The following is a 16,041-nucleotide window of genomic DNA, read 5'->3' as shown; positions in this document are numbered from 1 at the left end:
GTGATAGCACAGCTGTGGTCTAGACTGGGTGCCAGCATTAGCAAAGCTATGAGAACCTGAGAGAGATTTACTAACTGCCAGGACCCACCGAAGCTTTAAACTGCTGCAGATGCATCCCTCCTTGGAGGTAAGGAGAAGCACGTGGGTGTGTGTATTTCTGCTCCTGCTAAAGGGAACAAGCCACTCACAAATACACACAGCTTAAGTCCAGACTACCTCTGCCTCTTTGCATTCTTTTATCGATGTCCTCTCTCTAACATTAAACTATACCATACGAAATACTGTATCAAAAGGTCAGGATGGAGTTGCACCTTTTGTGTTTTTTTCCAGCTGCCTGCAAAGTGTCAACTACCTGTAACCCTGCCGTACAGGGTACTAAGCATGTTGACAGTGACCTTACCTGCAAAGGAATGTGAGGCTGCTGAGCCTCTGAAGAACCGGTTTATTTCAATGACCCATTAGCACATGCCACACATTTAAAACTCCTAAATTGTCTTTGGTTCTCAGACATTGCTCCAAACTGAAATCAGAACCTGAGGGGAGATTTTATCCTGGGCATTGGCATAGAAAATACTGATAATGCCTGACGCCAAGTCCGTCTGTCCTAATAACCTTTCTTATTTGAAAACTAGGTTCCTATCTGCCTTTTTGTCACACCCCAGAAAAATACACAGAGTTAAGGACTGTTTACCTTGGTATTCATTCCCTTTGACTCAATATCTTACCATTCGCTTTGAGTCAGTATTGTACCATGAGGGACAGATGGTTGCAGAAAGAAATATTCCATTGTTTTAAAGGAATTCGTAAACTTAATGCAACACTTAAAATAAATATTCACGTTAGGGAAAGTAGGCAATAAAAAGCTATTCATTAAATGAAACCACTTAAAGCAAGGAATTCCAATAGTCTGTACATAGATATATATACACAGACTTCCAACAATACATGGCTTGTAGGCTATAGCCTTCCACCTCTTCTAAGGCCTCTTGCTGAGGCTGAGGCTTCCACCTCAGCAATTCTATGATTCTATGATTCTAAAAGTTTTTCTACTGTTTCTCAGCCTTTTCCTTAATAAATGAAAAGCAAATATTTGTGCCCAGAAAACACTTCTTATTCCTTTCTCAGTAGTACTGAGGTTTCCACTATAAGCACGGTAGCTGACATATCAAGTCACTTAAACATGTTCACGTCAGAAAGCTTATGGTACATCTGAGCTTTGCTTATTTCCTTTAATGGCAAGGCAGCAAACTAAATTCTCTGGGTCAGAAGGAAGGTTGGAAAGGATGCAGCACTGTGCACTGCTGGAGATGCATGCAAAGTAGCAGTGCCTGAGCTGTTTCCCAGTGTATTTCACAATAGATAATCTCTTGTGTTGCGAGTCAGGCATAAAAGATCACCAAACAAATATAAGTCACATTTTTTTTTCACATTTAGGTTGACGTATGAAATTATAAGCTAATTCTGCAAAAATCATAAAAGGATGATTTCCTTCTCTGTTTACTTGTTACTTCCAGAAATCCACTAGAAAACAGTTCTACATTGTTATGATTTCACATAGTCATGAAAAAAGCTATTGTGTCTCCAGAATCGATGTACCACTAGAATGTATGAAGTGAAGAGGCGGATTTGTGCTCCCCATTTCCCTGACTTTTCACCGGGAGCTGTTTGCAGCCTCGCATCAACCCAGCAGCCCGTGAGTCGAGGGCAGACGGACAAACAAGAAAGAATTTCCCTCAAGCAGACAGCAAGAGGACAAGGAAGATTCATAATGACTGGTTTTCTGTTTCAAACCTGCTTGAACAACTGCAGTCTCCCAGCCTGACGTGGAAGACAGTGTTACTGAGATCATGTTCCCTCTGAGAAGAGCAAGAAAGAGGGAATGACAAGGGAGGAAAGCGCTAACATCCTGTGGGCAAAAAAATGCTACAGAGAGCTTGCAGAGTGGGAAATAAATGGAGAAGGAAGGCAGTCCAATAAATGGTCCAAGGACAGAGAGATAAATAAATAAAAATAATAAAAAGGGAAAAAAACCCCCAAACTTCCTTGAAATGCAGGGCATGATTCTGGGCTGGTGTTAATCAGCTAAGATTCATTGATACCAGTTGGACTATGCCTGATTACACTAATTCTTGGTCTGGCTGACCACGGGCAATGGAAAAGGCAAAGCTTAATGAATAACAATGAAAAACACACAGGTATTTGGCTGGAATCTGTATTCCACAAGCTGAATCTGCAGATGTGAGCTTAAATCTCATTCCCTGAATGTCTAATAGCTTTTTTTGCCCCCAGCCTTAAGTGAACACTGCAGTTGTCAATATCATGAGCCTCAACGAGAGTCAGCACCCATCCACCCCTGAGCCACATCACACACACAAATTGAACAACACGTTAAAAACCTGACTTTTCCACATCATAAAAACATGACTTCAATGGAGACCAACTGCTACCCTGCCACGAGCTTCACAGAGAGGCCTCCTGTGGTAATCCCCCTCCCTGATGTGTCAGACATTGCTGGACATCCTCCGAAACTTTTCTCCATGTTGTACCTGTCGGCCTGATGGCAGTTTAGTTATTTTTGGTCTCTAATCTGAGTTGAACCTGATGCAAACAAATAAAAATTATGAGCACAAAGAAAGCAAAGAGTTTGCAGAATGCTGAAAAACTTCCTGCTTGAGAAAAAGTTGAGGCTCGGGAGACCTCCTGAGATGGTGGCAGGTTAGCCGTCAGGGCTGAGAAGCAAGTCCCCACACTCTCTGCTGTCCTTAGGTGTCTGCTGTAAATCAGGGCTCCCACGACAGACACCTAACCTCTCTGTGCTTTAGTTCACTCATCTGTTAAAGGGGTGTCATTTTTTTCAAGCTCATAGTATTCTTGTGAAACTTTGTAAAGCAATTTCAAGCTGCATCAAAGAACAAAAGACAGATACAAATGCCTAATGAGCTCACATCTGACAGCAAATATTTGACACAGCCCGAGCTCGGTCAAACTTTTGGAACACACTTGTAAGCTTGTTTGAACGAAAAATGAACAGGGGAACTGAAACAGGTGGAGGAACGCCATGTTAACTTACATATCTTCTTAGAAGGCTGTGAAAAAGCTTTAGATGAGTTGGTCAACGGAAGGTTTTGAATGACTCAGGCACTATGACTAAGAGGAAGAAGGAAACTCTGTATGCTGCTTGTTGTGCCACTGTTGTGCAAGATCATCTTCCTGAGCTCACAGACAGGAAGCTGCAGCCAGCAAATCTATGGGAGGCAAACTCACTCTTCTGACCAGATTATCTCTCTCCGTTAGAATCTGTAGCTCATTACATGATTTTGGCTATTGCATTACTGGAGGCTACTGTTGTCAGCAAGGGTTAGTCTTCCAAAAAGACGGCCATCATGTAACACCATGAAAACGAGTATTACAACCTTATGCTCTGAAGACATTTACTGCAACCAGACTTCGAAAACAAGTGTTGCATCAGAGAGGAAAGTTAATAAGAAACATAGATCAACCTCATGCCACGTTAGATTCATGTGGTGCACATTAATCATCTGAATAAGTCACACTGAAGTCTGAAGTGCCTTTTCATGACAGTAACTTAGATCTCTTTCCATAAAAACATATCCTTTCTTGATTGCAAGGAGCTGAAAAAAATCCTGTTGGTGCTCATGGCTGTTTAATGTACCCAAGTCTGACCCAGACATTTAAATATTTTCATAGCACCAAGAGCAATAAAAAAACCCATGCATAATCTTTTGGTTGTGCAATCTGCGTGTACTTTGACCGAAGGCTTTCGTACTGCAAGCAGTAGGTGGCATGCTTAAAAAATAAATATTAATCTCAGGAAAATGTTCTCATGCTGTTTTACTGCTATTCTTAAAACTCAGATGGAAACCAACCTACCAAAGGATAAATGGAAAATGTTGAAAGCTTGGGTTCTTTAGATACAACTGAAATGAGTAAAGTAATTACAGTAAAACTCTAGGGTGCATCAAAAACTTCAGAAATGGGATAATTGAAGCAGAACTCTAACCCCAAATTCCTGAACTGAATATGTTATTATTCATTGCATAGGGAAAAAGTATCATCAGCATTGCCCTTGTCAAATATGCAAAAGAGTGATTACATTATATCCATGTAAATTATCCCTCGGGTTTCTGTTTGGGAAGGGGAGGTATTGAGCACTTGTCTGTTGTAGCACTGCTCTCTACCGTTAAAGACTTGCTCCTCACTCTAAATCATCTCATTTCAGAGCGGGGTGAAGAGATCCCTTTGGGTGGACTTCACAAAACTAGCAAGTTCTGTTAAGTGCTTTGGGAGTCTTTAGGTTGAAAAACATAGGGAAAATAGGAGATTGTTATCATTTGAAAAGCGGGTGGAATGCTGGGAGAACAATTTCTGTCCCTGGGATTTATTTTGTTAGCCACATAGGCAAGCGAGGGAGAAAAGCAATGTAATAACTCTGGGCATGGAACAGCCCCTGTGAGCTCAGCACTTTTGTCTGGGGGTGCAAAGGAAACACTACATTTATTTCACATTAATGTGAAAAAATGACACAGCTGCCTATACCCTCCCATGCCATGGCTACATGATGAAAACCACTGGGGTTCTTGGAGCTTTATACTTCTGTTATTCTTCACTTGCATTCAGGAACTGATTTATTACTGAGGCTATAGAGGAGGAAGAGAGGAAAAGCTAAACATTTTGTGTGCTCTGCATCTGGCAAGACATAAAACACTCCAATTTCAAGCATGAGACAGGTCACTGACAGTGACAGACATGGCTGGCAACATCTCAGTTCAGCAGCAGTAACTCATCATCCGAGCTGAGTGTAATTGTCACCAGGTGTCAAGTCCCATTGTCTCCGTCTGTGGGGCTCCAGGCTCCCAAGGAAATTAGCACATGAAATTCTCCTATACAACGTGGTTTTTGCATTTGCTGGGATGAACTGACACTGAAGCAAATCCCCTCTGCATTCCTTTTGACAGTTAATATCTCTATCGAATTCTCCTGAGTCTCACAGAAGGCAGAGAATAAAGAAAACAAGTTTCTCCTCTCAGTGGCTGAAACTTGATCACTTTTATTTAAAAGGGCTGAGAAATGCAGTAACTTACTTTGCACCAATTTCTTCTGAGGAAGACCTTGGAAGCTATTAATGTCCTGTGCCACACTCAGGAATAATAATGCCTCCCCCCCTCCCCTCTAACTAACTAGAAAGCAGAGAATGATCCTCATCTCCAGGGTAATGCAGCAGATAAAGCAATGAATATAAAGTATCAAGAACTGCAGTTTACCTACTTGTCCCATAATGGACCCTGTGCTGATACAAAGAAGAGAGTTAACAAAACTTCAGATCAAGCTGAGGTATGTTAATGTTTTTAATGAATCACAGGTGTATGCGTGAGGCCACGCTAATCACCTAAAAACAGTCAGAAGCTAATCAAAGTATACAATGAGATGTACTCTATTTATCTCCTGCAGAATTACAGAAATGCTAAATATCAGTACTCTGCATTTTCATGCACATTTCAAATTTTCAATACATTTACAGTATTAACCGTCACTGCTACACTAAGAATCCTATATTGGTTTGAAGCTTTTATGTCTTATCTTTTCCACTTATCCACTTAGTAGAATTTTCCTCCAATTAACATTAGATGTTTACACAACATTTTAAAACAATAGCGCTACTATATTAAAAAATGCATAGAATGTTTATTTGAAAGATCTGTACTAACCTACCAAGCTATTACTCTGGCTAAACATAGTGATTTGGCAAGGAATAAAGCTAATAGAAGACCAAACCTTGTCTTTTACTAAGAGTTATTGAGGAGTTGTATAATGGTAGTAGGGACAATATCTATTAACACTTCTGATATTTCTACAGCAGTGTACAAAGACTCTTTTCTTTACTTCTGTAGGAAAGGAGGAAAATGACCCTAAGTCAAGAATTGTAGCTGCATTAATTAAACTAAAAAAATGTGATTACATGTTAGGGATGGGGGAAAAAACCCACCTCAAGAAGAAAGCCCTGTCCTAATTAGCTTAATTTGGTAGTTTTCAATGACTCTGCAAGTAGTATCAAAGAGATATTCAAGGACACGATAAAACTCATTTATCAACTGCCAAAAAAGAAAATAAAAATACCCAGATCAAAACCTGATCAAATTCCTAATGTAATTCATCACCCAGCGCTTCTTCTACCCTGACTATGCCTTACAGTATACTAAGCATTCACAATACCATAGATGGTGACCTGGTAAAGGTTTGCACAAGATCATGAATTAAGTCTTTCTGTTTTCCTATTTCCTGCCATTGAACCATGGAAGCTGTAGGCTGGAAGGGGCACCTGGAAGTCATCTGGTCCAGTCCCCCACTCAAAGCAGGTCCAATTAGAGCAGGCTGATTGGGGCCATGTTGAGTTGGGTTTTGAATCCTTTGCATCTCTGAGGATGGAGAATTCGCAGCCTCTCTGGGTCCTTGTTGCAATGTTTGCTCATGCTGATGGTAAAACCTTTGCCTTTATATCTAATTGCAATGTCCCACATTGCAACTAGTGTCCAGTCCCTCTCACCCTGACACCGAGCACCTTGAGAAGAGTCCAGATCTGTTTTTCCCCCCGTTAGGTAGCCGTACCCTCCCATTAGCTTTCTCTGAATAAACCCAGTTCTCTCAGCCTTTAGTCATATATCACACGCTACAGTCCTTCAACTGATCTTGTTCCATTAGGTCAATGTTTGCCTTGTACCGGGGAGCCCACAACTGGACACAGTACTCCTGACAGGAGCCGAATACAAGGGAAGAATCCCTTCCAGCAACCCGAAGCAACACTTCTGCTAATACAGCACAGTATGCAGCTGGACTCCTTCGGCACGAGGGCACCCTGCTGATTTTGATAGTTGGGGAGGTTTTTCTAAGAAGTGTGAAGAGAGTTCCTTTTAATCCTGCCCCTATGGAAGCCTAACATTCTTGAGAGATTTTTTAGCACCAGCTTCCTAAATCTATTATAACAGGATGGTTATTCCCAGCCCCATGCGAGTTTGTTGGCAGACACGGTTATTCTACAAGCAGAAAACAACCAGGACCCCAATAATATGTGAACCATAAAAGCAATGCAAGCCATCTCTGTAATTATTTTCTGATGTTCAGAGATGGATTTGTTCTCCTGGAGTTCTTTTCCTTTGTTCTACTTGAAACCATCTGTAGTAAAAAAGATTAGCCTTTGTGCCTATCAACCTATAATGCCCTGTTAAGCCAGCGGGAGTTTCAGATGTGAATGAATCCTAGGGTCCAGCCAGAGTACCACTCCACTTGTCTGCTTCAATCAGAAGAGTGTGATTCATATCTGAATATTTTAAATAATGAAAATTGATCAGAACGAGAATCACTTGACCTGTTCCCTGCAGACTTCAGAAGCATCACACCAGATTCAAATTTTAGGTAAGTAAAAACAAAATGTAGGTTATGTTAGACAGAAATTATTTTGGAATACTTGGATCAAATTCTCTGTGTCCACTACTGCTAGGACTCCAACCATTTGTTTCTTTTTCTCTGCTAAGTACTTCCATATTTTTACTTTTTTTTTTTTGGTGGAGTTGTTATTTTTGCCTTTGTACCATCCTGATCAGATTCTGTTTTTCTTCAGAAGCAGCTTACACAGCATATATTAAATAATGATGATGACAGTATACAAAATAATACAAAGCCAGATTTTGGTATTTTTACTCACGTTAGAGAGCATCAAATTCTAATGTGGAATCATGTCACAGATAAACCAGATTCAAGAGAAGTATTGCAATTGCGATCAAATACAATATAAAATAGTGTCGATTTCTGTCTCAAATAAAATTTATATCAATACATTGTATCTCTTGCACATGGCTGACATCTATAGTAAACATAAAAATGCACACAAAGTAAAAAGAACATAATTTATGGATTTCTGTAGACATTTTTGTAGATTGCAAATATGTTTAAACAATTGTTTCTGAAAGTTATAAATTGTGCAAATCGGAGTTGATTGCAAATTGTAATGCAATGGAGGAAAACAACTGTTGCTGTTTGTCTTACCTGTTCCAAGAAACAAGACGTGATATCTTCCGTCAGCAGCATTCACTCGGTCTACAGCAATCTTTGTATACTTGTAGTCAGCTCCTATGCGGATGATTAATGGCCTCTTGTGTATTGGGTAAATGGGATTAAACATCAAAGGGTGATTCCTGATGAAGGTCACAACATCGTCTGGAAACTCTTTGGTTGTCCGCATATTAGGTGTGAAGGCTCCTCCCGGGCACTGTAAGAAACATGCACAGTAATGCCTAACAATACTTACCATCTTTCAGAGACTTTTCATCTCCAAGTCATTTACAAATATTGACAGATAGTTGACAAAGTAAGTTCCCGAAAGAGCACTTCAGACTCTGACTGAAAGTAATTATGTTCCAGTAACGGGAATGAAGTGCTTGAATAGCTACGCTTTGAACTCCCATCAATTCAGATAAAGCAAACACAAACATTATTTTTTTTTTGCCTTTCGAAGCCCAGCTTGATGGCAAAGATCCATACTTCTGGACCTATTTCCACATTCTTTATACGTCCAAACTGCCTGTTGTAAAAAAAAAATTGAAGTGATTGGTATGAGAAGATACCAAACTTTCACAGCTGGTTTGTTATGGACTTAGTAAAAAGGCAAAAGGTAAAATCCAGTATTAACTGTAATTTGGTCAATAACCCTCTAGTCATTACATTGATTATGAGATGGTGAAAGGGCCTGTGACTCATCTTCATTTGAAAAAACAATAATATGGAGACAATCCATTTACATCTGAGAAGGCTGACCATTCACAGGATCTTGCCTACACTTCCCCTGTGCCCGAGAAATAACAGAGTTGCATAAATACTCTGGATGCTTCTTTAAATGTAATGAAGAATCATCCAAATAATCAGCCCTGGGGCACTCTGGACCTCATGAGGACATAAAAGCAATCTTAGAAATCTCGAGTGTTTACTGAGAGTGAAACTAATAGAGGACTGTGGGAAGAAATCAGGAGCTACGTCAGTAATGGGAACAATGTTCTGGATGTACCTATGCTAATTTACATTACTTGTGTTCAGCCATCGTTACCACACTTCTTACTGCTGCTCCTGAGCTTTCATTTTACCCTTTACCAGACTTCTGAGCTGTGAAACTCTCCTCGAAGTATTGGAACTATTCAGAAATGTTTCAACACAGTATTTTTCCAGTTGGAAAAATGTTGATTTGTTCAATACGAACCATTTCATGGAAACTTGTTTATTTTGATGAGGACCATTCTTACGTCTAGGATGGAATTTCTGGTCAAAACCACAGACACAAAAATAGCTAGTAGTTTAGGGAGAGATTTACCTCACCTGACTTCTACTGTCTCAAAGTCAGGCATTTATTCTTAGTTAGCCATCTAGGTTTCCTCTGTAGTCAGTAATTCAGACTAGATGTCCTGCTTTTGGGTGGCTAAAATTACATAAAATGAATCATACTCTGAGAGACTAGGAAACTCGCTGCGGATATGTGAGTCATGTGTCCAACCTACCTGATGTGAGCAAATGTTAGAATCTGGGTCTTCACCTCCCAGGGGATCCCTCTAGCCACCAAGCAGGAGTGCCTGCCCGTTCTACCTTCGCTGCTAAAAGCTGTTCCATCTTGTGCACATAATAAACTATTCATTGGGCAATACCAGGAACAAAGTAGAGAGGGGACTGCAGCCTAATCCCAGGGTTTAGAAACAATTTATGGCTCAATTACATTTTAATTATTTATACAAAGTAGAACAGCTCTGGTAGGAATTCTTTTAAAAAAAATGCTCTGGCATTACCTTCAGGAAGAAGAACTGGAACTCAGCTCAGATAGGCGTCTCTTTTCTCATCTGACACCCTTTACAATTGATTCTTCTGCACTCTTATTTATCCTGAGGGTTTTGGTTTGGTTCCCATTAGAAATGACACTACATGCTAGCCCTCTAAGATTGCTCATAAAATTGAATTCTTATTATCTTGTTTGCTCTACTCCTTCCCTCTGTGACACTTCCATCCACAGTCTTCCAGGAAATGTATGGAGCTATCTGCTAAGATTAGCAACAAATGCTGAAAAAGAACTGTGTTCAAAAATTTGTGGGCTATTAGCAAGATTATTCTACTTGCTAGTGATCTGCCAGACCCCAGTTCCTCTCCAGAGGGATTCCATTTCACGAGCAGTTCAAATTAAACTTTCCTGTCCTACAGAGCTCAGTTGAAAGAAGACTTTCCCTGATATTCTGTCCTTCCATTCTTGACTTGGAGATCGTAAGACCTTTGTCTGTGACCCTCTGCAAAAATGTCTGCGCTATGGTTCACCCCAGTATGACCCTAAAAACTTACATTATGTCATTGTTCTGAGCAAAGCCTTAACCAACATCTTTAATCAATTAATTCTTTTGCTCTCCCCCATATAAGCCAATGACAGGCAAAAGATGTTACTGAAGAACCCTGTAAGCTCTCCCTTTCCTGGAGGGATTGAATGTGTATCCTTCACACCTCATTCAAGCACTTGGCTACGCGATACTTACGTTCACAGTTGATCACCATGCAGTTAGATTGCAGAGAGAAACAGAATTCTTTAATTTACAGCATATTCCCCAACATGCTGTAGGTACAAAAACTATTTCTGTAAACTCTGAAAAATGGAAACTATCTTCAAACATCACTGAATTTAGTAGCAAGCTGCCAATTATGTAATTTTTTTTTCCTTTCTTTTTCCATAAGTAAGTTTTGCTTGTGGAGAAATAAGAAACCATTGGTATTTAGTGAAGGGCAGCCAAACATTGCGGAGTTGATTACGGCCAAATGAATGTATTGCTTTATTTAATCCTACTGAAGCTATACTGAAGCCTTTTCATTATTTATCCAATGTACTGCGACACAATGAACATTCATTTTTGTCTAGAGGTTTAGCATGAATATCTTTTTAGGCAACTGTAAAGTAGCATTTTCCATATCTAGTCCAGCATCCCAGAACTTGCCAAAAACTTACATTCAAGAGGAAAGAGGCTCATGCCCCATAGTCTGCAAGTGTGGCTATTAAAAGTTAACCCTTCGAACACAAATCTGAGAAGCAAAAAATCCCTATGTCCCAATTTTTACAGATGCTTTGACATAAGTGAAAAATAGAGTTTGTGGCATGCATTTAAAAGTGGAACTTTTTGTCAGTGAAATAAAAGCAAAGTGAATCAAGTTCCAGCTTAGAAAATATACCTTTAAGATACCGTGTTGTGGCTGGATTGTGAGGGAGCACAGAAAAGCCAGTGATCAGAAAACCAGCAATGATCATCTTAAAAGAATCTCTTTTGGCTTTATTTTTTTGTGAGCTCTGATCTAAGAATCTATCTTCAAACTCAGAGCTCATCAGCACTGATGAAAGAGAAATCTGAAAATCTGAAAAATGTAGATAATTTCTGTCACCATGTTAAATCCAACTCTGAATTTTCTTTTTCCCTTTCCATTGTGCTGCCCAATTTCTTCAGGCCCATCTGGAATATACCTCATAAGCCTCCGTGAGGCGAACCAAGAATAACATGGCTGAGGAAACGCATACAAATACAATATTCTGAAGCAGCAAGAAATTCTGAAATGTGACTAATCACAAGAGCATGAAACTTCCTGTTTAAATGGGCCATTCATTTTCCTTTTTTGTACAGTTTAAGCTTAAAGCCTCAATGAACTCATGAGATTAGAGCTATACGAATTAATTGCAAAGAAAGAATAATGCTAGCTTTAGACCTCAGTGGAATATCAGGTACTGATTAGCCAATTCGAGAGATCTGGGAACATGAAGTGCTAAATCTTACAGCAAGTAATAACTGCACTAAAATGTCATGAAGAATTGTGTGAAGAGGGAGAGCTCTTCCATGTATCTGAGCATTTGTGTATGAGAGAGAAAGAACAAGATCTACAGCACAAAGACGAATATGAATGAAATGGTGATATGGTTAAAGGTTCTTGCAGCGACTTGCAAAATTAAAATGAAATTTAATTTCCTGTGATAAATGGAAAAGCAACAAAGTGTTCATCTAAAAAAAATGATAACTACGTCGTTGAGAGATGATTTATGATTCCGTGCATACGTATTTAATTCTGTTACTTAAGAAATTGCAAGACTTCATAGAAGTCAACAAAAGTCCACACTACCATAATTCATTTAGCAAATACGGATTTAGAGAAGTTTCTAGAGAAAGTTCATACATCCTTCATTAAAACTCAAAATATTAGACTTCATACTTCTGCTAATTCTAAATTAAGAATAGTGCAGATAAGTAAACAAATAAATAAAAAGTGCATCAACAACAATTTTTATATACCATAAAGGTGAAAAGAAAAAAAAACCACAATTGTGTTTAAAATCTTTCATGAGACATTTTTATAAAACTTGGAAACAGAGTTAGCTGTAATTGTGTACAGAATCTTCATTGGAAGATTATTACTACCCCTCATACAGTAAAAGAAAGTCCTGAAAAATCCTCAAGGCATACAAAAAGCATCCTTTACAAGGAGGACTTTGAATTCTTTCTAGAAGATTTCCAGATACTGTGTGATTTGTATAGCAAGCTGAGAAGCAAATAAAATTGTTCTGAACTGTAACTAAGTGTCATAGTCACATATGGTCCATTATCCTGGAATAAATAATATCTATTTATGTATTAAACAAAGACAAGTAATTGGCAAACCTGCATAAACATCTTTGTACTTACGGTGCCAGGTCGTGGGTACGGAATTCTGCCCTGATATGGAATCAGCTGGTGGTTCGGGCCCTCCTTGTGTGCAAACGGCCCATTGAACACGGTCTGGATGTCGGACAGATGATACACACACACAGCTGAGCCTTTGAATATGGAGCTGGAAGACAGTAGGAAAAAGTTAGTATGCAACAAACCCATTTTTGTATAGCTTTTCCATCATTTGGCGTGGTCCAATAACAAAAGACACCTCTAAAAGAATATATTTAATACAATTTAACGCTGCTATAGTATGGATCTGATACATTTTAAATCAATTAATTTAGCTCCCCAATATACACCATTACTCCTTAATACCTAGCACCTTTTTGAACAGTGAACTAAAAAACGAGGGAGGAAGGTGCTACCCTACTGGTGGAATAAGAAAATTTCCTAATGTTGAATATAACAGAAATATAATCTGGCCCCAGTTAAATCAATGGCAAAAATATTGCTGACTTCAGTGAGACAAGAGTTTTACAAACTTTGTACTGCCAAGCTCAAGCCAGGTTTCCAGAACTCCCTACCAGCATATTAACCACAAGACCTCCATGAGCCTCCTAAAATACACGGCTAAAATATTAATCAAAACATCCAGCGCAATTACAATTGGTTAGATTTTTACAATCAGTTGCCAGCTTTTTAAGCAAAATGGGAACAGGTTGTGGCTGTAAAGGAATTGCTCCTATGTAGTCCTCAAATCCACCCACAAAACCGGTCTGACAAAGACCCCTCGAAGTGAGTTGAAATTTGATGCTTCCTGAGGAGAACCTGGGGGGTCACCTATGAGAAGAGCACATTTTTAGCAGTGCTCTGGGTTCAGCAATGGTCTCAGATGGTCTCAGACAGCACAATCCCTGAATGGCACCCATCAGCCCATGATGACGAAGGGCACTATGGGAATAATTTCCAGTGATGCTAAGGCTGACTGCAGTGAATTAATTACTCTTTTTTTCCTCTCACCGCATGTAAGTTTTGAGATATTTATCTTAACAAAGTGGAAACTTCAGACAGTCTAAAATCTGCCTGATGTTAACTGTAGGATGAAGATAATCCAAGTAACTCTCTGTTTTCAATTGAAGAAGAAAAAGAAAAACACTCCAGAAAAAACCTGAAAACATTACACAGTGTCTAAACAAGGAAAGGGCAATCCACATAGCTCTCAGCTATATATGGGTCAGTAGGAGGAACCTTTTAGATGGATTATGGTGTTTGTGGAAATTTTAGTAGGTATTAATAGATTTTAATACATATATTTAGTCTTTCCAGGTGTTTTATGTTAAATTTACAGCAGATTATCACACTAAAATAATTTGCTTCAGTACTACTTGTTTTCCCTCTGTATCGTTTAGATAAAAATACTAATAGTTATTATTTGCTGGGATGTTTCTCTCTTGCTACTGTTACGAGTTGGAGGTCTCCAGAGATGAAGATAAAGAAACTGCTAAGGAGCAAAAATCCTTATGATTGCTGTATTCAGCTAGGTAACGCTTTCAATCCATAGTTGAACAAAGAGAAAGAAAGCATAGACCATATGGTTCATGACAACAGAAATGCTTGAGTGTAGAAACTTCAATATATAGAGAAAACAGCTTGAGAGCCAGGAAAAAGTGAAGTTTTCTCTTTGTTGTCACCTTATATGGTCCTGTGATTCAAGCCTCATTTCCACTGAAGGAATACCAGGAGAATTAGGTAAAAGTGTTTCCAGTTCAGGCGTGTTGCATCCACAACCTAATCATAAGTGTGGTTTTACTGCTAAACATAACCTCAGCATTTTCTCTTTTTGTGAAGTAGGAATCATAAAATGTAGACAGCACCAGATGTTTACAACTTACGGGATTCTTCTTCTCCCAATTAAATATTATAAAATCATCTTTTTCCTGGGTGATTCACATATTTAAGAATGTAGATCCCTGGATCCACGTAAAAAAAAGTCAGAAAAGCGTATCAGGAAAAAATACTTTCTCATGCAAGGATATTTTTACTAGAAATTGCCATTAAAGGAATTATTAGTAACACATTAAATAATTTGCTAATTTGATTACATAAATAAAATAAAATTAAAAAAACCGGAAAACTTATTTGAAGGTAAGTAATAACAGCTAAATAATACAGGATAGCATATCAGAAATTAGTAAGCAGTAACTATTTCTACTCTGTATACTACCACTATCTGGAGAGGGCAAGAGAAAATAGAAAAAAATAAAGGTAGAGATGGCAGAATCTGTTGGTCCCCCTGTCTGTCTATCTTTGTGGAGAGTTTCGGCATAGTAAGCCATATCTAGTACTTCCACTGCCCTTGGGAGTTCACTGAATGCTTTCTAAACTGGACGGTAAGTGACTACTACTGACTGATAACAGGGAGCTTAAGGCTGCAAGGAGGTGATCAAATGCCACGTATGCTTGTCTTTTCGTAGCCAACTGAAGCCGACATGGATTATTTGCCATCTGTGTGATCATCTGCCAGCTGAGAGACTGGAGCTGATTTGTATGAATTTGTGTAAGAATTCCCGGTTTGATCCTTCAGGGTGCTGGATGTCCTTCAGGAGGTGTAAAGTGCTCTCAGATGCCACATGAGTTCACCCCGTTGAAGTCGTTCAGCTTTCCGCTGCTGAACGGTGACAAGTGGCCCTCCACGGAAATGTTTTCCCACCGCCAGCTGACTACGTCAGGGAGAAGTTTGCTCCAAGCAGCACGCCTCTAACGTGGATTCCAACAGGAATGATACTGAGACTGTTACTCCTGCATGCAAACGATGGTCACAGGAGACATCCAAAACTGCAGAGAACAGCCTTGACCACAAACCGTCACTTTCAGCTTTCATACGGAAAATTGGGCAGTTCAGAAAGGTAATTTTTCTTCAAATCTCCCCACTTACCTTGACGTTGTAAAAATTCCATACACAAGCGTTGTTCTGGGGTTATCTGTCTCTAAGAGAAACACATCCTCTGGAAGAAAGAAAAGGAAAAAGAAAAAAAACGTTTTGAATACTAATAAAAAACCCTTTATTTTTCAGTTTAATTTATGACCTTATTCCTGCTGAAGTCAACAGTAGTTTTGTCTCAGACTTGAATGGGAAAAAGCAGACGTAACGTATGAATGGACCATATGCATAAATTTAGCATTTGAACGTTCAGAAACAGATTTTCAAACTAAATCCATGCCATCTAGCCTGATGAAGACAGAAGGCAAGGATTTTCAAATATGTTTGGGATCCATATTGCTCTCAGCGGGATCTCGTGTCAGCAGGTTTAACAGTAGGCAAACTGCA

The 16,041-nt window shown here is 39.1% G+C and overlaps 1 protein-coding gene across 2 annotated transcripts in view; it reads right to left on the bottom strand.

Annotated features, from left to right (window-relative positions):
* SEMA3C (semaphorin 3C) overlaps window positions 1–16,041 on the bottom strand; it is a 123,344-nt gene that overhangs the window by 16,016 nt on the left and 91,287 nt on the right. For both annotated transcript variants that reach the window (XM_074578530.1, XM_074579378.1), the window contains exons 10-12: window positions 15,649–15,718; window positions 12,747–12,891; window positions 8,059–8,281 (exon numbers count right to left, since the gene is read on the bottom strand). In XM_074578530.1, coding sequence (XP_074434631.1) covers window positions 8,059–8,281; window positions 12,747–12,891; window positions 15,649–15,718 — 438 coding nt within the window. The remainder of the gene's footprint in view (window positions 1–8,058; window positions 8,282–12,746; window positions 12,892–15,648; window positions 15,719–16,041) is intronic.

Source organism: Larus michahellis, chromosome 1 (genome assembly GCF_964199755.1).
Source record: "Larus michahellis chromosome 1, bLarMic1.1, whole genome shotgun sequence".
NCBI lineage: Eukaryota > Metazoa > Chordata > Aves > Charadriiformes > Laridae > Larus > Larus michahellis.
The sequence above is the reverse complement of the archived record's forward strand: the minus strand, read 5'-3'. Positions and strand labels throughout refer to the sequence as shown.